The following is a 21,328-nucleotide window of genomic DNA, read 5'->3' as shown; positions in this document are numbered from 1 at the left end:
AAAAAAACTACAAAAACAAAACACAACAAAAATACAACACAATGACGACGACAACAACAACAACAAAAAAAACGTAAGCAGGGACCTGAGGGCACAGGCTTGCCTGGTGGGAGGTCCGGGTTCCATCCCTCCTGCACTAACCCTGAGCAGGCGTGATCCCTGAGCACTTCCAGATGTGGCTCCCACAACCAACAAAATACAAAAAACCAGCCCAGGGCAGTTGACTATTGCAACCCCATTCAATCTCCAGATTCCTCTATGGTCCCTGCAGCCGTGCCAGGAGTGACCCCTGACCGCAAAGCCGGGAGTATTTTTCTTACTTTTTATTAGCAAATAATTTACTATATTTACTATTCATAAGTTGCCAATTATAACTAACCAATTGTTGTCTTGATATAAATTAATGAGTCCTAGAGTTGGTAGGGGGATGGTGAGGACTTTCTGGGCTCCACCAGGCTCCTGCAGCCCCTATTGCCTGGCAGGTCTGAGATTGCAGGATAAGGTCGGAGAGATTCACAGAGCAGTCAGATGAAGTTCCAGGAGTCAGCCGGCTTTATTTCACTGTCCCAACCACCATGTACACCTCTTCACATGGCCTCTATACGAAGCCCAGAGAAGTTCTGGTGGTTCCACAATGTCGAGGTAGAACCTCTGACTCCAGCACCAGGTGCACAGCCCCCAACATCCCACCAAGACCTGCCCAAACCCTGAACCCCACTGCCCAGTCTGTCACTCACCTCTGGAACAGCCTGTCCAGGCGCAGAGCATATGCCGAGGCCAGCACGCTCACCAGCTCGTCCACCTGCAGCTCCATGTCCTTCCCATAGAGGTGCTTGAGGGCCATGGCGAAGCCTATGGCACCCCGAGACCCCCATCAGCTCTGACCCTGTGCCCTGGCCTGCAGGCGCCCTCCCTGCGGGGCACTCAGGGTTGGTGGGCAGGAGGCCATCCATGCCCTGCTCTGACAGTGGAGTTGGAACCCCACCGGGGGCTAGGGGAGTGGCAGAACCCCTGCATCCCTCAAATCCCTGGGGCTCCCGGTCCTGGTTGAGGGTGCAGTGCCACCCTGGAGGCCCCTTGTTTCTCTGAGCTGACCCAGAGCTCACCAGTTTCCCCTCTGAGTCAGGGGTCTCCCAGCACTTGGGACCCCTGGGAAGACCTAGGATATAGTGATCACTTAGGGAGTTCCCAGGGGAAACAGATGCTGTCCCTGTGGGCCAGGCCGAGCCTGGAGTGGCCACTGCACCAGAGATAGGGTGATTATCTGGGTGCTGCTGCTTCCTCCCCAGGGTCAGTGCTGCTCCCTATTGCCCCCCTTCCTCTTGGTCAGCTTCTCAGAGCCCCAACACCCTCTTGTGTTGATCTGAGACCTGTGGTTCCCATCTCCACCGTTCACTTTACCCACTCTGGTGACCAGCGGGTCGTTGAGGTTCAAGGAAATGATGATCTTTCTCACTGGTGAGTTTTCTTTCTTCTTCCTGGGCTCCTGGGCTGGGAGAGAAGAGAGGAAGGGGTGTGGGTGCCACAAAACTCAGCTGACTGGGCTGAGTGTGTTGGGAAGGGATACATGAGCCAGTGGGAGGACATGGGCATGGAGGTATGGAGGTCATACCTTGGCTTGAACAGGGCCCTTGCACACCCCAGATCACAATGTGCTGGGGCATATTTTGTGGGGCATTTTTTAGTTTTTGTTTTTTGTTTTTTTTTCTTTGGGGGGGGGGTCACACCCAGCAGCGCTCAGGGGATACTCCTGGCTCTACACTCAGAAATCGCCCCCAGCAGGCTCAGGGACCATAAGGGATGCTGGGATTCAAACTACCGTCCTTCTTTATGCAAGACAAACGCCTTACCACTGTGCTCTCTCTGCAACACCTTGTGGGGGCATTTTTATTTGTTTTGTTTTGGAGGACACATCCAGTGGGGCTCTGGGCTTCCTCCTGACAGGGCTTAGGGGACTATATATGATACATAGGATCCAAGAGGGATTGGCCACATGTAAGAGTAGTGCCCTAGAGCCGGAATGATCATACAAAGGAGAGGGTGCTTGCTTGGCACAAAGCAGACCCAGGTTTGATCCCTGGCATCTCTTATAGTCCCTCGAGCTCACCAGGAGTGATTCCTGAGCACAGAGCCTGGAGTAACCCCTGAACACCACCAGATGTGGCCCCCAAACAAAAACAAACAAACAAAAAAGGATAAATTCCTTAACACTGCCCTAGCTCTCCAGTTTAGGGGGTCATCCAAGTTAAAAGACGAAGTGGCGGGGCTGGCGAGGTGGCGCTAGAGGTAAGGTGTCTGCCTTGCAAACGCTAGCCAAGGATCAGGACCACGGTTCAATCCCCCGGTGTCCCATATGGTCCCCCCAAGCCAGGGGCAATTTCTGAGCACTTAGCCAGGAATAACCCCTGAGCACCAAACGGGTGTGGCCCGAAAAAAAAAAAAAAGACGGAGTGGGGCTAAGGGACTGCCTTGCATGAGGCTTACTCCCAGTTCAGCCCAATTACCACAGGGTCCCTGGGCAACACCAGGAAGTATCCTTGAGCATTGAGGCAGAAGGGAAAAAGGAGAAATGGAGCTTGCTGGAGCCTCGAGTGCATCTGTAAGATGCCATGAGCCTGGAGTCAGGAGTAGCCCCTGAGCGTAGAGCCAGAGAAGCCCATGAGTATGGAGCCAGGAGAAGCTCTTGATAATGCCACCAATGCCCCCTCTGCCCCCATGTTAAAATTAAAATTAATAAAAGAAAAAGAAAATAGAAGCATTTGCCTAGGACTATTCCAGAAGCAGTACCCTAGGGATATTCTAGAAGCATTACTCAGAGGGACTATTGCAGAAGCATCACTCTAGGCTGTTCCAGAGACATTACCTTAGGACTATTCCAGAAGCATTACACATTCAGAGGGACTGTTCTAGAAGCATTACTCTAAGACTGCTATGGAAGAATTACTCAGAGGGACTGTTCTAGAAGCATTACTTTAAGACTGTTGTGAAGCATTACCTAGAGAGACTTCTAGAAGTATTACTCTAGACTGTTTCAGAAGCATTACCCTAGGATTATTCCAGAAGCATTACTCAGAGTGAGTGTTTTGGAAGCATTACTCTAGGACTGTTCTGGAAGCATTTCTCAGAGGGACTGTTCTAGAAGCATTTTCCTAGAACTACCCAAGACATCTTGCCCGTCCGGCCATTACCTCGAAGAAGCTTCTCCAGCTCCTTGCTTGGACTCGTCGAGCTGCGAGCCAGGGCTGCCAGGTAGATCCTGGCCAGAGTCTCTGACTGGAAGAGCTGCCGCTGGTGTAGCTCCCATCTGATGCCCAGGCACTCCAGAATCACATCTGCAGAGACACCCCCCCCCCATCAGCCTCGCATCCCGAAGCCTCACCAGGCCCACAGGGGTGGCCACCTTGAGGGGGGCTGTGTGGACCACACCTCCTTGACAGAAGAAGAGATGCTGTCACCTATGGGGTTGAGTTCCAGAGATGCCTCCCAGGAGGCCTCAGGATGGGGGTGCAGGGAAACAGGGGACTGTAACCAAGCTTCTCACTTGAGACACATTAGCTTTCCAGTCAACTGGAAAAGCTTAGCAAACAACCCCCATGTCCTCAGCCCTGTGTTTCTCTCTGGTCCTTGTTCTGCCCTGGGACAGTGTCCAGATCCAGGGCTCTCGGGTCCCCTTGGTCCCTTCCCTGGGCTGCCCAGTTCTGCTTTTCTTAGGCAGGAGCAGACAGACTGATAGTACCAGAACTCATTCCCTGGCCAAAGGAGGCAGGGAACAGAGCAGTCCTGGGAAAGGGGGACACCTGCATCCAAGCACTGACAGGCACCTATGGTCTTCTGTCCTCTGCAGGGAGGGAAACTGAGACCCCGGTGACCTTCCCTCCAGAGAGGCCACTGCTGGGGACAGCTACCCTCTGAATGAAACTGGGTGGTGGAACTCACCTGACCTCCCATTTTGAGCAGCCTTGTTCTTCAGGTTGTCAGAGAAAATCTTCTGAATTTGGGAAATGCACCACCTCCAGGAAAGACACACAAAATCCAGAGTGAATGTGCGCACTTGGGGGGTCAAGAGACAGAACTTGCCTTGCACAGACAGGGATGACCCAGGTTCAATCCAGCACCACCTGCGGTCCCCTGAGTACTACCAAAAGTGATCCCTGAGCACTTTAGGGTGGGCCCCAGACAATAACAACAACACACTTTTCTCCAACCACACTTGTGGGACTGATAAAGACAGCTAATAGTCAGCTCTGTCATGGGCATGAGCCAGTCCAGGGGCCCATGTTACACATCTAGGGGCCCCCTGAATATTCTGAGATGCTGCTGCAAGGGCAGGTGTGACCCCACATTCTTTGTGCTTTCTGAGCTACAAGACCCTCCCATTTCTAGGAGGCGTCTTGGGCGGATATTACGTGTATCATTGCCTGCAAGGCCCTCCCAGGAATGGGAGGGATCTTGGGGAGATTATAAAGGTGTGGCCTCAGAGTCACAGGGAGGAATTTGCATTTACCTGGATGGAGAGCTATGGCTGAGGGAGAAGCGAGAATGCAGGGTTGAATGCTTAAATGGTTAGAAGCCACAAATGTTGGCTAGGGCATGAATAAAGCTGATACTTCCTGAAGCCTGTCTGAGTAAGTCTGATTCCTGTCGCTCTCATGAACCTTTAGACCCGCCGGCTGAAGGGAGTTGCAGAGCCACGTGGCCTGGGATGGCAGAGAAAGGCACTTCCATGCATCTACCACCATCCAAGGGGCTGTAACTCTACAGGCAGGCATGAGATTGGAAACCCTATGAAAGCTTCTGGGCTTTATTCCAGGAGCAGTGCAGGGACAAAGATGAGCCTCAATGAATGGACAACTTGTGGAAAATTGCAATGAAGAGAAGCCCTGAGTCTGTTGGGTGCCCAACAATAGGGTGTATGTGGGTGGGGGAAGCCGGCCAGCCTGGGCAGAGAGAGGACAGTGGTTTTGCCCCTGGCCCTTTGAACTGCATGCAGAATGCCTCGTTGGCACTGTCTAGCAGGGAAAGAGCATTTTTTTGCACATAGATGCCCCCAGCTCAATCCTGGCACCACTAAGAGTCCCCAGAGCCACACTAGGGTATAGCTCTCAGATTAAAAACAACAAACCTGGGGGCCGAGGAGATAGCATGAAGGTAAGGCATTTGCCTCGCATGCAGAAGGTCGGTGGTTCGAATCCTGGCATGTCATATGATCCCCCGAGCCTGCCAGGAGAAATTTCTGAGCGTAGAGCCAGGAGCAACCCCTGAGTGCTGCCAGGTATGACCCAAAGAACAAAAAACAGAAACAGGGCCCGGAGAGATAGCACAGTGGTGTTTGCCTTGCAAGCAGCTGATCCAGGGCCAAAGGTGGTTGGTTCGAATCCCGGTGTCCCATATGGTCCCCCGTGCCTGCCAGGAGCTATTTCTGAGCAGACAGCCAGGAGTAACCCCTGAGCACTGCTGGGTGTGGCCCAAAAACAAAACAAACAAACAAACAAAAGAACCAGAAACAAAAACAAAAAACAACAAACCTGCCAGGGGGCCAGAGTGATAGCACAGCAGGGAGGGTGTTTGCATGCAGCCAACCTGAATCCACTCCCTGGCATTCCAGATGGTCCCCAGAGCCTGCCAACGGTAATTTCTGAGTGCAGAGCCAGGAGTAACTCTTGAGTGCCACTGGGTGTGACCCAGCAAGCAAAACAAACAAAAAGAACTAAACTTCCATATTGCTGCCTTCACTGGTGCCCAAGGCCGCAGCACAGTTGGCTGTCAACTGTCCAGATGCATTTTCATAAACACTGGTCTCATGGCATTGACAAGGAAGTGGAACAAGGCTTGAGTCACATTCAAACCTTGAAGGGTGTTACCCCCAGGAGGCCACCCACCCAGGGACACCAGTCTGGGTCTGGGCATCTCTGCTCTGTTGTTTTCCTCCCGTGATTCCTCCTGTACTTGGGGGTTTGGGTGGGGACCCTGATCCTGAGTAACATTGGCCACCAACTGTGCTTTCTCCTCAGAGTGACTCAGCCCGGAGAGCAGTGGGGACTGAATTGTTTACCCACTAGGAGCCTCCAACTTGGCCCTGGGTACTCCAACCTCTCAGCAGGGCTGGGGTCACCCGTCTGGGAAGGGCCAAGCTCAGGAGCTCAGACGAAGTCCACGATCTCAGACCCTTGCAAACATCAGTGCCCATAGCAGTGGGCACAAATGCCAGCTCTTCTATCTCTTCAGTACCTTCCTGTGTTGCCAGCCAGGGGTCCCTTGAAGCATGCAGGGGTTGGGGAGTGTTAAGGTATTGGGAGTTAATAAAGTGACCTTGAGAACCCTTCCTGTTCTGCTGTGCTTTCTGGGTCCCCGCTGGACTCCACTTGCCTAGCCCCATCTCCCACATGTGCTTTGGTGAACACGCCAGGTCTTTCTGGAGCTCTGACCAAACCAACTAGAACATGCATTCAGGGGCCAGGAGACCCTCACAGGTATGAGTGTGGGATCAGCTGGCTGAGATCCCAGCACTGCATAGTCGCCCAAACCCCAAGTAGAATAGTAAGATGATCCTGATCATTGGAGATTCTGACCAGTCAAAGCCCAAAGCAGCAAGTCTCAGCTTTCAACTTTCAAAAGCTGGGGCAGAGGGTGGGATGGAATGGGGTGGGGTGGGGTGGCATTTTTGGAGAACCTAGACCCTCCCCACTAAATTTGGATTGATCCACATGGTATCATGGGGGGACAATGAGACAGCACTGGCCAGTAGGTCCTGAGAAAGTTTGCTTAGAAAACACAAAATGATGTCAGACCCATTTTTCAAAAGTCTGTAGCTTGTTTTTCTTTTTTTTTTTTTTTTTTTGGTTTTTGGGCCACACCCGGCAGTGCTCAGGGGTTACTCCTGGCTGTCTGCTCAGAAATAGCTCCTGGCAGGCACGGGGGACCATATGGGACACCGGGATTTGAACCAACCACCTTTGGTCCTGGATCGGCTGTTTGCAAGGCAAATGCCGCTGTGCTATCTCTCCGGGCCCTGTAGCTTGTTTTTCTAAGCATGCACTAATGCCTATTTAGTTTTTAAATGATTCATCAAGATTATTTCGAACATAAATTAGAATTTTTTGAGGGGGTCACACCCAGCAGCGCTCAGGGGTTACTCCTGGCTTTATGCTCAGAAATTGCTCCTGGCAGGCACAGGGAACCATATGGGATGCCAGAATTTGAACCAACGTCCTTCTGCATGAAAGGTATTAAATGCCTTACTTACCTCCATGCTATCTCTCCGGCCCCCCCTTTTTTTTTGAGAATTTTTTTATAATATAAATATTTTTCTGTTAGATTAGAAAAATATTATTGACTTTATTACATTGTCATATATTTTTCCATCAATGAGTAGATTGAAAATTTATTTTATTTTTTCTCTTTTCTGGGTGAGAAGCACACCTGGCAGCACTCAAGGTTGACTACTAGCTCTGCACTCAGGAATCACTACTGGCAGGCTCAGGGAACCATATGTAATGCCGAGGATTGAACCTGGTTCAGACACATGCCAGGCACATGCCCTTCTCTCAGTGCTCTGGCCCCAAATATTTTTAGTTTTATTTTGTATTAATTTAATTTTTTGGTTTTGGGGTCACACCCAGCAGTGCTCAGGGGTTACTCCTGGCTCTATGCTCAGAAATCGCTCCTGGCAGGCACGGGGGACTATAAGAGTGAGTCCTGAACACCAAATAAAAAAGAGAAAACACAGAACCATGAACCTTTAGGAGCGTGTGCCCCGGAATAGTTCAGGACGCCCATTTGGGGAGCCACTCTGGAGGGCAGTGGCTTTGGGCAAGGTTCAGAGCACCAAGGAGGTGCCACATCTCTGCCACTATAGGGCCCAGCCCAGTGCCCCCAGGAGAGGCAGGAATAAAGGGAGGCCTGGAGCTCAGACACCTGAGTTGGGGTGCAGGGGTGGTAATCCTGCCGAGAAAGCTAGAGAATGTCTACTGTCAGCAAATTTAGGGCCAACTTCAAACAGAGCCTTTTAGGGTACCAAGGAGGGGCCATAGTGACAGCACTGCAGAGAGAACACTTGCTTTGGACAGGGCCAACCTGGATTCGATCCCTGACATCTCATATGGTCCCCCGAGTCTGCCAGGCGTGTTTCCTGAGCACAGAGCCAGGAGGAAATGAGCATCACTGGGTGTGACCCAAAATAAACAAATCAAAAAACTCCAATCTCATGCCAAGGGGATCCAGAACAGACCAGCGTTCTCCCAGGGACCACCCCCCTTGCCCATGAGGCCCGAGACAGCACCTCTGAACAATCAGGGGTGCACCCACCTGCCATCCACCTAAGGCCAGGTCTGAGAGCTCTTACCCCTCCGGCTTCCTCAGAAGATCGTCGAAGTCCACATTGAGGGCCTTGCACACCTGGGACAGCCCCAGCAGGTCCCCCGAGAACTGCTCCTTGTGAAAGCGCCAGCGATTGGAGTTACCGATGCTGTAGCGGTCCCTCAGGGGTCTGGGCTGCAAGGGACAAAGGCCCATTCCCAGCCTTGCCCTGGGCCTGGGTCTGGTGTCATCCTGCCCTTCTGGGACTGTCCCCTGCTCTCCCACACGAAGTTAATCAGTGGAAGCAGAAGAGTGGGTCCCTCCACGATCATCCACTGTCCTGAACCCTTCTCGGCTGCTCACAAAATTTGGTATTTTCGCGACCCACACGCACACAGCTCTGAGCCTCACTTGCGAATAAATGGTGAAGTTGAGCTGATGGGGGCCCTACTTTCCTGGCTATGGGGGTCACACTAGTTCATGTCATATGTATTCACACCTCTGCTTGCTGTGGTCACACCATGCCCCCAGCCAAGGGTTCAAATCTGGCCCTAGTATCTAAAATTAGGCTGTAAGCATCCCCCAAAGCATCACTGTTCAAAAAGCCTTTCTAGGATCAGGAGCCCATTTCCGGGGTAATGAAGTTTGTCTTGCATGTGGCCAGTCCTGGTTCAATTCCCCAGTACCACATACAAACCCTCACATACAGTCCCCCGAAACCTGCCAGGAGTGATCCCCTGAGCATAAAGCAAGAGTAACCCCTGAGCACTGCTGGCTGTTCCTCCCTGAAAAAATGGTTGGTTTCCAAATAACTTTCTTGACGATTTATTATCAGTAAATGTGATTTCTTTGCCTATCTGTCTACCCAGATTATGTCAAAGTACGTTGGGCCCATTGGCAAGACCTCCACCCCATCCTCTACATGACCTCTGCTTGCCCTGTCAGGACCCCCACTCAACCCCCCTACCAGTCACTGCCCTGCCATCTAGCTGGGTTCATTTGTCTCTTGCCTTGTCTCTTCTTGCATTTTGTTTCTTCTCATTTCCACACAAGTGAGACTATTTAGCATTTGTTGTCCTCCTCCTCCTCTTCCTCCTTTTCCTCCTCCTCCTCCTCTTCCCTCTTCTTCCTCTTCCCTCCTCCTCTTCCTTCCTCCTCCTCTTCTTCCCTCTCCTTCTCACCCCTCTCCTCCCTCATCCCTCCCCTCCCCTTCCCCCTTTACCCCTCCTCCTTCTCCTTTTTTTGTTTTTGTTTTTTTTTGTGCCACTCCCACTGGTGTTCAGGGTTACTCCTGGCTCTGCTCTCAGAAATCACTCCAGCAGGCTCAGGGGACCATATGAGATGCTGGGGATTGAACCCAGGTTCATCCCAGGTCAGCCACGTGCAAGGCAAACGCCCGACCACTGTGTTATCACTCTAGCTCCAGGTTTGTCCTTCTTAAAGTTTAAATTTTCAAAAAAAAATGTGCAAAGACTCCTTAGCATATATAATATTGTGAATTGGCCTAAAGAAGCAATATTTTTACCATGTAAGCTGATGTGAGTAACACTTGGGCTTTCTGTCTGTCAAACCCAGACATCATGCAACTCATTCTTTCACCTGAGGCTACACCCAGCAGTGCTCCAGGGAACCCTGGTGCCAAAACTCTAACCTGAGGCCTGGCATCTGCCTACCCCCAGCTCTCCAACATCCAAAGGTTTTCTTCTGTTTTTATTTTTTGGGGGGGTAGTTAATTGGGAGGGACCCTCTTACAAATATTTTGAAATTTCCAACTGACAAAAAAGGTGAATTTGTATATAAAATTGTGTTAGGGGTAGGAGAAAACAAAACCTTTCCCTTCTCTGCTCTACCCCACCCCCCAAACCTGGGTTGCTAATGTAATGAGGGTAGGTGAGTCGCTTCTGGGTAAGAGTTGAGGAAGCTCTGAGGTCCTTGTAAACCAGGATGAACCACTGAGGCGGGGAGGGGGGCACCGACAGAGGATGGTGCTGTGGATCTGAGCCCAGAAGCTCCTGGACCCCTTAGCACCACCTAAAAGCTGACTAGAAGAGCCAGGGCCTGTCCCCAGAGCCCCCACCCCATGTCTCAAGGAGCAGATCTGGGGCCATACTGTTCTGAACCCTAACCTGGGGCTTGTCAGGGGATGATCTCAGTGCATTGGAACTGGATGGCATCAGTGGGGACACTGGTCACTGGCAAGCAGAAGCTTGAGTGTGTGTCCGACATCTGGGGGTCCCCTTCTCCTTCCCGCCAGGTCTTTGGCAAGGAAGTTCTCTTGGGCCTCTTCAGAAGTTGTGGGCTCCATGGTAACATTGGGCGGGTTCCGAGCACTTCCTGTTCAGGGTTCAGCACTTCCTGCCATCTGAGGGGAGCTGGCCCAGAGGCAAGTGGTGGTGGGGAGCTGGCCCAGAGGCAAGTGGTGGTGGGTGAAGCTGGCCCAGAGGCAAGTGGGGTATGATCTCTGCCTCTTGTTTCCCTCGTGGGGAATCCTGTTTCTATGCATTCCATTTGTCTGGTCCCCAGAAGAGTCTCTGAAAGGTTGAATCTCCATGAGAGTCGAACCCCAAATTCTCGGCCATGATCATGGGTTGATGAGATCATGGGACATAGGCTTCAGGCCCTCCCAGTGTGGAGGTTTAGGCTGCCCTTGTGGCCTGGATGTGGCTTGTGAGAGCAATAACTGGGCTCAATGGTCTATTTTATTGATAGGTATTGGGGGTGTTGGGGGGGCAGACAGTTTCAGCTGGGCCCAATGGTCTAGTTTGTCAATGGATAATTGTGGTACTGAGGCCTGTTTCAGGCCACACTTAGCAATGGTTAAGGGCTTTGTATTTAAAAAATCACTACTGGCAGAAATCTGGGATCTGTATATGGTACCAGAGACTGAACCCAGCTCGGTTGCCTGCAAGAGTCCTCCCTATGATACTGTCTCTTGGGCCCTTAGTAGCTCTGGAATTAAGAACCATGGCAAGTCAGGACCTTCATCTGGGAAGGGCCAGTGAATGGGATTTCCACAGCTGATCATATAAAGCAGAACATGGGGATTCATGCCTAGAGCTAGAGCAGCAGGTCTGCGCTCAGAACAGGTGCCTAAGACATGCCAGCACTCACCTCCCCACAGCTGTGTTCTAGAAATGTTTAAACACTGCGCCCTGTGCCCAGGGCTGCCCAGACCTGGGTTTCCACAACTCTCAGCACACAGGCTCTGTTGGGCAGATTAGCTGGGTGCTACGGAATATTCTCAGGCCGCTTACCTAGCCCACAATGCCACTCAGAACCAGCACACTCAAACTTTAAGAGGGGCTGTCCCCAGAATGGGGTATAGCAGTCCCTACCCACCACCTTGCCTCTGCAGGACACAAGCTCTGGGCAAATTTCCACATGCATGTGTCCGTGCATGGAACTACAAGAGCATGCAGGTTGGTAGCACGCATACACACATTTTTGCATGCCCGTGTGTCTCAACTGCCACCAGCAAATATCTGTTCAAATACATTTCCTCCTTTTGCCCATCTCCCGCATCTCCCAAATGGCCCAGCCCCTTGTCCCTGGAGTTCATAATCTTTCACAGATCCTCATGAAAGTTAACAATTTTGTCCCAAACCCAGACATGACATCTGCCCTCAGAGATGCTCCCTGGTGGAATCCACGGACACACCTGCTCCGTGAGAGCAGCCCCTCAGGCACCCTCTGTTGGCATCCAAGAGTATAACACCTTTTCCAAGAGAGCACTTGGTCTTAGGGCACCCTCTGGTGGTGCCTCAGGGTTTCCCAACTGCTCCTGGGCAAGATGGTGATCTTGGATACATACCTCACTTTTGAAGGTGTCTGAGTTAGAGATCTAAGTCTCTGAGGCCATCCCCAAAGCTCTTTGTACCTTGGGCGCTCTCAGGAATCAGATATCAAAGTCAGCAAACAAAGTGACCTCAGCATATCTCCCCAATGATCTGTCCTAGGTGCAGCCCAAGGAAGCCACTGACCCCAAGAGCAGTGATATTGGTGGCTTAGATACACATTTTCATTTTTTTCCTTTTCTTTTTTTTTGGGGGGGGGGGTCACACCCGGCCGTGGTCAGGGGTTACTCTTGGCTCTATGCTCAGAAATCGCTCCTGGGATGCCGGGATTTGAACCACCAACCTTCTGTATGCAAGGCAAATGCCTTACCTCCATGCTATCTCTCCAGCCCCAGATACACATTTTCTTTTTTTGTTTTTTGGGCCACACCCGGCGGTGCTCAGGGGTTACTCCTGGCTGTCTGCTCAGAAATAGCTCCTGGCAGGCACGGGGGACCATATGGGACACCGGGATTCGAACCAACCACCACCTTAGGTCCTGGATCGGCTGCTTGCAAGGCAAACACCTCTGTGCTCTATCTCCGAGCCCCAATTTTTTTTTTTTTTTTTTTTGGTTTTTGGGCCACACCCGGCGGTGCTCAGGGTTACTCCTGGCTGTCTGCTCAGAAATAGCTCCTGGCAGGCACGGGGGACCATATGGGACACCAGGACTTCAACCAACCACCTTTGGTCCTGGATCGGCTGCTTGCAAGGCAAATGCAGCTGTGCTATCTCTCCGGGCAATACACATTTTCTTAAGAAGCTCTTGGTACCAGAGAGCATAGAGTGTGTGAAGGGGCTAATTTACTGTCATCAGGGTGAATTCGCTATGACATCGCTGCATCAGTGTAACAGGCGGGAAGTCTACGATACATATGAATCTCCTAGGGACCAGAACCATAGTACAGTGAGGAGTTGCTTGCTTTACACATTGCCAAACCGAGCTCCACCCATACACCACATATGGTTCCCTGAGCCTTCCAGGGGTGATAGTGGACTAGAGTCTAGTCATTCTTGCTAGGTGGGGTACATGCAGGTGGACAGAACTTTCTCTTGTGGTACTGCCCACCCATGGATAAGCCTCCACTTATCCAGGCCCCCATGGTTGAGGCTAGACAGAAGTAAAAACCTCCAAGCACAATGCTCAGGCCTGGGAGCCAAGGGCTTTGGGGAATTTGAGCGTACTTTCCAAGTTTGTATCCCACTGGCACGTCTCCCCCAAACATATGCTCACACCAAGCTGCCACCACCTGCCTATGTGATGTGTTTGGAAAGAGGCTTTTTGCGGGAAGGTGGGGGTGAGGCCAATCTGGGATGTGGGCTGAGGCCTGATATCCGAGGAGATCTGAGACACAGAAATGCCCGACAGCTGGGCACCTCCAATTCCACATGAATCACCAGGGGAACCACACCTGACAGCACTTGATTTGAACTCAGATTCGGAGGTTTGTGGTTTGCTTTGGTGGTTCTAGCAAATGAAGACACCCCCACTCCTTCAGACTTCCTCACCCTGTCCCTGCCACTGGGGCAGCTGAGGTGAGGGACAGTAAGAGACCCTACTTGTCTAACCCCCAGTAGAATGACTTGCTTCTCTCATTTATCTGCTCCCTTTCTCCAAGTCCTTCAGGAGAGACCAGTTAGTGTTTCTGGGCAGCAAAGTGGAAGACAACCTGTTTCTTCCTACTGCCCAAGTAGGGGGATTGGAGTTGACCCCCAATATGAGAGATTGTGTACAAACAAAATCTGGTGCCAGAGCAATAGCATAGTAGCATTGCGGGCACTTACTTGCCTTACATGAGCTGACCTGGGTTCAATTCCTGGCATCCCATATGGTCCCTGGAGCACAGCAGGGAGTGATCCTGGGCAGAGCCAGCAGCAACCCTGAGTGCTGGAATAACCTGTCTCCACTCTATTCAGAATAATTCTTTTTTTTTTTTTTTTTTTTTTTTTTTTGGTTTTTGGGCCACACCCGGCGATGCTCAGGGGTTACTCCTGGCTGTCTGCTCAGAAATAGCTCCTGGCAGGCACGGGGGACCATATGGGGACCAACCACCTTTGGTCCTGGATCGGCTGCTTGCGAGGCAAACTCCGCTGTGCTATCTCTCCGGGCCCAGGATAATTCTTTTTGCTGGTGCTTGTAACTCATTGGATGAAAGCATCCTTTGGGTTGGTCTCTTACCCACCCTGTTCTCCACCCCAGGGTGTGGTCTTTGGCCTCCTAATAAAGTTCTGGGTCTCAGGGAGAAACTGCTCATGGTTTTGGTTTTTCCACCACTGAGCTATCTACTTCTGAGGAGCGGAAGGCTTGCGTGTGGGAGTTCCTGAACCTGTTTTATCCCCTTAACCATGTGTGAATTGTTTCCCATGTTGGTATTTGCTTCCAGACCCATGTCTCTCCAATCCCCTGGGATTGAGGCATGAGGCTTCTGATTCGCCTGAGTATTCTTAGATGTGCCTCCCACCGCCTGGCAAAAAATAAAATAAAATAAACAGCATAATTCAAAAATCCCCTTGAATTAATAGGTAGCAGCAGTAGTCCTGCTTACAAAGGCACTGAGGAAGTGCTATTTAAACCCTGGGACCCAGAAATGCACTGAGACTAAGAAGCAAAAAAAGAAAACAAATTTGATAAAGGGTTAAGTAACAAAAGTGAGAGAAAAAAAAGAGATCAAATCATCTCCCAGAACACAAACCAGAAGCTCACTGACTGCCAAAGAAAAAACCATTTATTTACAATAGAGAATTTTATTCGAAACATGCGTTTGTGTGTTTTTTTTATTTATTTAAACAAATCAACAAATGCAGATCAAGTGCACAATCCTTAAGGCAAGAGTTCCCGTGTGACCTTCCCCGTGTTCATGGTTCACCCAGGAGCTGGGGCCTGGGAACTCGTGGACCAAGGGCAGGCAAGTGTGTCCTCGAGCGAATCCATCTCCCTGATACAGGAACTCGGAGGTCAGCTTGCTGGGAAGTAGACCAGGAAAATGCAAATCGAGAGCAAGAACTTCGGATGGTCTCCCGAGCCCGGCAGGCAGTGAGAGCGACCCTTGGCAGGAGACAGTGGTGCTCCGGGAGGAGGGAGACCTGGACTGGTCTGGTCTGGTCCGAGCTGGTGGGAGAGCCTTGTGCCCATGTTCCCAGTGCACACAGTGGTTGAGTCCCAACACTGGCTCCGAAGTTAGCTTTTGCCCATCTTGGCGATCAGCTCATCACAAATCTTGGTAAGTTCTTCTATCTCTTTGTTCTGCGGGGAAGAGAACAGAAGAAGGTGGCTGAGACTGCCTGGATAGGTGAAATCGAGCCAATCACAGGGGTCCTGGGGCTTCAGAGACACCGGGGGTCTCGGTTCCCCATGAACAGGTCTGAAGGAGTGAGAAAAAGGATGGGGTGCCCACCCAGTAAAACAACCAGCCCAGTTTGTGTCGTGTGAGCTTGGGCAACACAACTCCTCTGAGCTCTGGTTTCCTCATCTCTGAAATGTGGGTGCTGAATGAAATGGACCTTCCGTGTTCACCTGCTAATGATGCTTCCATCCCTGCCCACCAAGGCAGAAATGCTGTTGTCCAGACTTATGGTGACCCCATAGACGTGGTACATATCTGGAGACAGGTCTGAGGAAAGGCTGGAAGGGGTGACATCACAGGGCTGAGCACTGCTGGGCTCAACAACCCCTTTGGCAGCCATAAGGGAATCAGTATCTTGTGTCTCTAACCTGCATCAGTCAGTGTCTCTGTTGGGGAAACTGAGGCAGGGTTGCTGCAGATCTCAGCAGTCAACAGGCTAGAGCAGGGGTCTCAAACTCAATTTACCTGGGGGCCGCAGGAGGGAAAGTCGGGGTGAGGCAGGGCCGCATAAGGGATTTTGCTTACTGAATATTCGCAATAAAAAATCGCAAAAAAATTGCATTAAACATTAACATTGCATTAAACGGAACTGCTCAGGGTATGCGAATGTTTAATGCAATTTTTTTCTTACTAATGCGATTTTTATTGCGATTACTCGGTAAGCGAATAAACGCGAATACTGCGATATTTGAAGGCCAGCCTCGGGCCACAAAATGTTGTACAGAGGGCCACAAACGGCCTGCGGGCCGCGAGTTTGAGACCCCTGGGCTAGAGGTTAGCATTCAAGTATGGGCAGCATCAAGAGGGCCTGAGAGATGGCCCTCTGGGTAGAGCTCAGCTTGTGCACATAAGGGGCCTAAATTCCACCCCATGGGGTACTCTGAACGCTCCCCCAGAGCAACCCCTGGACAAAGAGTCAGCAGTAGGCCCTGAGCACTGGCAGCTGTGGCCCCCGAAAAACAGGTGGGATAGAGAGATAGCAGTGGCCAGGGATTTGATTTGCCTCACACACAGCTGAGTTGGGTTTGATCCTCAGCATCCTCAGGTCCCATGAGCCTGCCAGGAGTGATTTCTGAGTACAGAGTCAGGAAGAACCCCTGAGCACCGCCGGGTGTGGCCCAAAACCAAAAACACCTTTTGCAGCTCTCAGAGTATTGGAGCTAACAGAGCTGCATGGCCAACAGGGAGGTGAGCTCCCAGCCAGGAGAGGACAGAGAACGACTCTGACTGAATGTGAAACTGATGGCCCTAGCTGGCATGAAACTATCATGTTTTGTCCCCAAGAGCAGAGATCCGCCACTCTGTGCTGTCCCTCACTGTCCCCTTTCCACCCCACCCTATCTCCAGCCTCACCTTCTGTTCCAGGGTCCTCTCCAGAGCGTCCACACGCAGCTGCTCCTTGCGCAGACTGGCCTGGTAAGCCGCCTGTTCCTGCTGTGCTTTGCCTCGGACCTGAGCAATCTCAGCATTGGCCCTGCAGGGAAGAGACAGGCTCAGACATGCTCCCCAGTTCTGGGATGGGCAGCACCAAAGCTCAGGAGGCTCCCCAAATCTGCCCATGACAGTGAGGTGCTCAGAGAGGCTCCCTGAAGACACCCAGACTCGCTGATCAAGTTTGTCCAGATCCCTGAGTGGGGGATCTGCACTCCTCCCTCTCCATCAGCAGATGCCAGCTATCTCACCTATCCAGCTTCTCCTCGGCATGCACTTTCAGGGCCTGGTACCGCTGTTCCTCCTTCTTCACCCGTGACAGGTACTCCTGGGCGCACTTCTTCAGTACCTCTTCATTCTGCCGCCGAGGGCAGAGGTTGAGACAGGAAAGTGCCAGAGTGAGGGGGAAACCCAAGAACCCACCAGTGCAGGTGCGACCTCAGACCATCAAGGTGAGTGAGGATGGTCAGTCAAATACCTTCCAAGCCCGATGCATCCCCTAAGCATGGACACCGCATCCAGCCCCTGGCCACCACCCTGCTCTGGCCTATGCCAGGGGCACCTCATCCTGTCTGCAGCACCCCCTCTGGCCTGCACATGGACAACCACCCTGCCCACACATAGACACCCCGTCCTGCTGCTCACGCACCTTACGGAACCCCTCCAGCACCTCCTTCATCTTCTCGTACCTCCGGAAGAGGTCGGCCAAGGACTTCTCCACTGAGTTGAGATCGGCCAGTGCCTGCTCCTTCTCCAGCAGCAGCTGCTGCACCGTCTGGTGCGACACCGACTTTTCCCTCTGCTCATCCTCTGAGGAGAAAAGGACAGAATGTGGGGCCCCTGCACTCAGGACCTGACTCTCCAAATCAGTCTGGGCTCTGTATATGATTCCTAGTCACCTGCCTACACCCTCTAAAGCAAAGGTTCCCAAACCTATTCAGCCTACCCAGAGCTTTGGAATAAAAATAAAAATCAGAGCCCTGGAAATCCACCTGCTTCCAGTGAACAGAGCGAGCCCCCCAACTGCCCCCAAGACCACTAGTGCCCCCCAGATTGTTCCAGCAGACTCATTCCACCCTGTGTGGATATAACCATGTGAGCAAAGGTGGCTGCCAGCAAATAGGACATGACAGGGACGAACAAACATTTCCCTGAGTTTCCACAGTCTTTGCCTTAAAAGGCCCTTAAATTCTACAAACACCGATGCAGGAACTTTGTCTCTGCTCAGGCACTGAGAGAGAACAGATTGCCCACAGGAGTCAACATGTGTGATATTCTATGAGTGGCAGGAGAGGAAGGAGGGAAGGAAAGAAAAAAAGAGGAAAGGAAGGAAGCAAAGAAAGGGGGGCTGGAGAGATAGCACGGAGGTAAGGCGTTTGCATTGCATGAAGGACGGTGGTTAGAATCCCGGCATCCTGTATTGTCCCCCGAGACTGCCAGGAACGATTTCTAAGCATAGAGCCAGGAGTAACCCCTGAGAGTTGCCAGGTGTGACCCCCATCCAAAAAAAGAAGGAAGAAAGGGAGGGAGGGAGGGAGGGAGGGAGAAGAGAAGAAAGGGAGGAAGGGAGGAGAGGAACGAAGGAAGCAAGAAAAGAAAGGTAGGAAGAAAGGATGAAAGGGAGGAAGGAAAGATGGAAAAAAGGCTGGAAGGGAGGGAGGGAAGAAGGAAGAAAGATAGAAAAGAAGAAAAGGAATGAAGGAGGGAAGGAAAGGGAGGAAGGAAAAAAGGAAGAAAGGGAGGGAGAGAAAATGGTAGGAAGGGAAAGAAGGAAAGGAAGGAAGGAGGGAGGGAAGAATGGTAGGAAGGGAAAGAAGGAAAGGAAGGAAGTAGGGAGGGAAGAATGGTAGGAAGGGAGGGAGGGAAGGAAGGAAAGAAGGAAGGAAGGAGTGAGGGAGGGAGGCTTCTGCCTTGCCAGGCCCTGTACTGCAGCACAGCTGGTCATCGGAAGACAAAGACTTCTCACCCTTTCAACATGCCAAGAACCCAGAGCAGCTAGATGCCACCTCTGAACCCCAAAGTCTCTCTGTGCCCCCCAAATAAGCAGCTTTTCTCATCAGTGGGTGTGTCCTGACTCTGGTCCCACAGAGCTGCTAGGGGGGCAGGCCGCTCCCCAACTGCTATGGCTGGCACCCCTTCCCACTGGCCCCCATCCCACTGCCACTGGCTGTCTCCAAGGGCTCTCCAAGGGGTCCCTTCCCACTGCTGGACCTCAACTTCTGTCTGTTCTCATCTGCCTGGTGCTCCTGGGGGAAGAGATGTTGGCCTCCCCCAAGGGAGCCCTGTAGACCTGGCCCCAGGGGTGGCTGCTATGGAACAAGGTTGGCAAGGACCAGACCATGGTCACTGAGAGGGTCCCTGACAGCACATCCCACCAGAAGGACAAGGTACACCCCAGGAACATGAATCAAGCTCATCTCTGGGCTGTCATGTCCTCTCTGTTTCAGCCAGGGGTATCCACAGGGCTTCCCAGTACCCAAACCCTCTTCTCCCGCCAGGACATCCGGTATGGTCCAGGTCGAGGCTAGAGCAGACAGATACCTTCTGGGGGGCAGATGCCACATTGGTGCAAGCCCTCTGATTCCTGCAGTGGGAAGGCCAGGTGCTATCAAACCATTCTCCCAAGTCCTGGCATTCAGGATAGCTCCTGCCCACCCCCCAAGCGGTGAGGCTCTCACAGGGCACCAGGCTGAGTTGCTCACTTGGTCTGATTCTGAAGGGCCAAGACCCCACTGCTGTGATCCGCTTTCCCGTAAGTGCACACTGTGGGCCGTGGAACTGTGGCTTCAGGAGAGAGGGTGACCTTAAACCCTGCCTGAACCCTGAGTCAGGGAGGCCTGGCCCATGCTTGGCACTGTTTACAGCCACCTCACCTGAAAAAGGGGGTCACAGGTCTTATGGAGTATCTGTGAACTGAGACATGGCTCCAGTTCAGGATCCATCAGTATCCACAGTACCACTGACTCCCCCCAAAAGGGACCTTTAAGAAAATAACCCACTTCTAGGCCCAACTGGGAACCACTGGCTTATTTTCTGCCATGTTATTTTTCAGTGGATTCAGGCTTTTGGGATATAAATAGCACACCTATGAATAAAACACACAGCCCACTCTTTCTTTTTATAGTAATAAAACTTCTTTGGCAAAAATATGTGGTTAAACTGTAATAAAGTTTTAAAACATTTTTAACAGGAGCACTATTTGTTTTTCTGCTGAAAACCTCTGGTTTTCTTTTTCATTTTGTTTTGTTTTTGCGATGCTGGGATTGAACCCAGGGCCTCACATGGGCAAGTGCTCCACTGTGGATTCCAGTGGCCATTTCTAAGATGGCTTATTTATAGCCAGCCGTTCCTACACACTTGTTTTTCTTCTTTCCTAAGTTTCCAGTCCCTGGGGTCTCAGCTTTGAACCATTCATTTATCAGCAAGTTCCTCCTCTTTCGGACTCTAAGACCTTAGATCCCCCTTTCTACCCTATCTCAACCTTTTAAAATGAGGATTGCCCCATTCCCAGGAGGCAAGAAGGTGAGAACACATCTCGATTTTTTTATTTGACGAAACTACAAATGGAACTTGGTTATTCAATGAAGGCGGCCAGGCCACAGAGCAAAAGGAACTCAGAAATAAAAATCAGTGCCAGCAAAGATTCTGGCTTCTTTTTCCTTTCTTTTTTTCTTCTTTTTTTGTAGGCAACATGAGACTAAAGCAAGGAGGGAAGAATACGGGAAATACACACAAAGGAAGAAAAAAACAGAGACAAAAAACAACAACAGCAACCAAATCAAAAGGGGCAGGAGTCAAACAAGGTGAAGACTGTTCATTACTTACCAGGCCTGCCCGCTGGGTTTTGCAAGCAAAGGGCAAGAAGCAACAGAAAATAAAGCAAAACCAGAGTCAGGGCAGTGGTCAGGGAAGGGTGCAGGGGGTTGGGAGGGGTGGGCTCACTCGCAACAATGGGGAACAGCAGAAGCAAAATTTCTGTTCTGAATTCTAGATCATGTGCAGGGGAACTTGGCCTCTTCCTAAGAGCCCATAGCAGGAGGGGTGCTGGAGGAGGGGAAACTGAGGCAACAGAGTCACTTGAGAGCAGACTGGAACACTTCAACAGATGATTGGCAGGTGACGCCTTGGGGTGCCTAACAGTGGCAGGGCTCTACCGGGACTGGGTTTCTCTCAGACCCTTCTAAAGATATTTCTTTCTTTCTTTTTTCTTTTTTATTTTTTTTGGTTTTTGGGCCACACCCGGTGGTGCTCAGGGGTTACTCCTGGCTGTCTGCTCAGAAATAGCTCCTGGCAGGCACGGGGAACCATATGGGACACCGGGATTCGAACCAACCACCTTTGGTCCTGGATGGGCTGCTTGCAAGGCAAACGCCACTGTGCTATCTCTCCGGGCCCCTAAAGACATTTCTTAAAATGGGGGATCCC

The 21,328-nt window shown here is 51.4% G+C and overlaps 2 protein-coding genes across 10 annotated transcripts in view; both read right to left on the bottom strand.

The window, feature by feature from the left end:
- BTBD16 (BTB domain containing 16) overlaps positions 1–10,600 on the bottom strand; it is a 36,717-nt gene extending 26,117 nt beyond the window's left edge. Inside the window, exons 1-6 of the mRNA XM_049790446.1 lie at positions 10,520–10,600; positions 8,342–8,490; positions 3,937–4,010; positions 3,189–3,332; positions 1,402–1,491; positions 738–852 (exon numbers count right to left, since the gene is read on the bottom strand). Of these exons, the coding sequence (XP_049646403.1) occupies positions 738–852; positions 1,402–1,491; positions 3,189–3,332; positions 3,937–4,010; positions 8,342–8,490; positions 10,520–10,600 (653 nt within the window). The remainder of the gene's footprint in view (positions 1–737; positions 853–1,401; positions 1,492–3,188; positions 3,333–3,936; positions 4,011–8,341; positions 8,491–10,519) is intronic.
- A 4,236-nt stretch (positions 10,601–14,836) lies between these two features.
- The window catches only part of TACC2 (transforming acidic coiled-coil containing protein 2), a 46,166-nt gene continuing 39,674 nt past the window's right edge, over positions 14,837–21,328 (bottom strand). For 8 of the 9 annotated variants that reach the window (XM_049764415.1, XM_049764420.1, XM_049764418.1 and 5 more), the window contains 4 exons: positions 17,553–17,713; positions 17,155–17,261; positions 16,826–16,946; positions 14,837–15,372 (listed from right to left, as the gene is read on the bottom strand). In XM_049764415.1, coding sequence (XP_049620372.1) covers positions 15,307–15,372; positions 16,826–16,946; positions 17,155–17,261; positions 17,553–17,713 — 455 coding nt within the window. In that variant the 3' untranslated portion in view covers positions 14,837–15,306. Of the gene's footprint in view, positions 15,373–16,825; positions 16,947–17,154; positions 17,262–17,552; positions 17,714–21,328 lie in introns of those variants that run through there. The other variant, XR_007490692.1, reaches the window with a different exon arrangement.

The sequence above is a fragment of the Suncus etruscus genome, chromosome 17 (genome assembly GCF_024139225.1).
Source record: "Suncus etruscus isolate mSunEtr1 chromosome 17, mSunEtr1.pri.cur, whole genome shotgun sequence".
NCBI classification, from domain to species: domain Eukaryota; kingdom Metazoa; phylum Chordata; class Mammalia; order Eulipotyphla; family Soricidae; genus Suncus; species Suncus etruscus.
The sequence above is the reverse complement of the archived record's forward strand: the minus strand, read 5'-3'. Positions and strand labels throughout refer to the sequence as shown.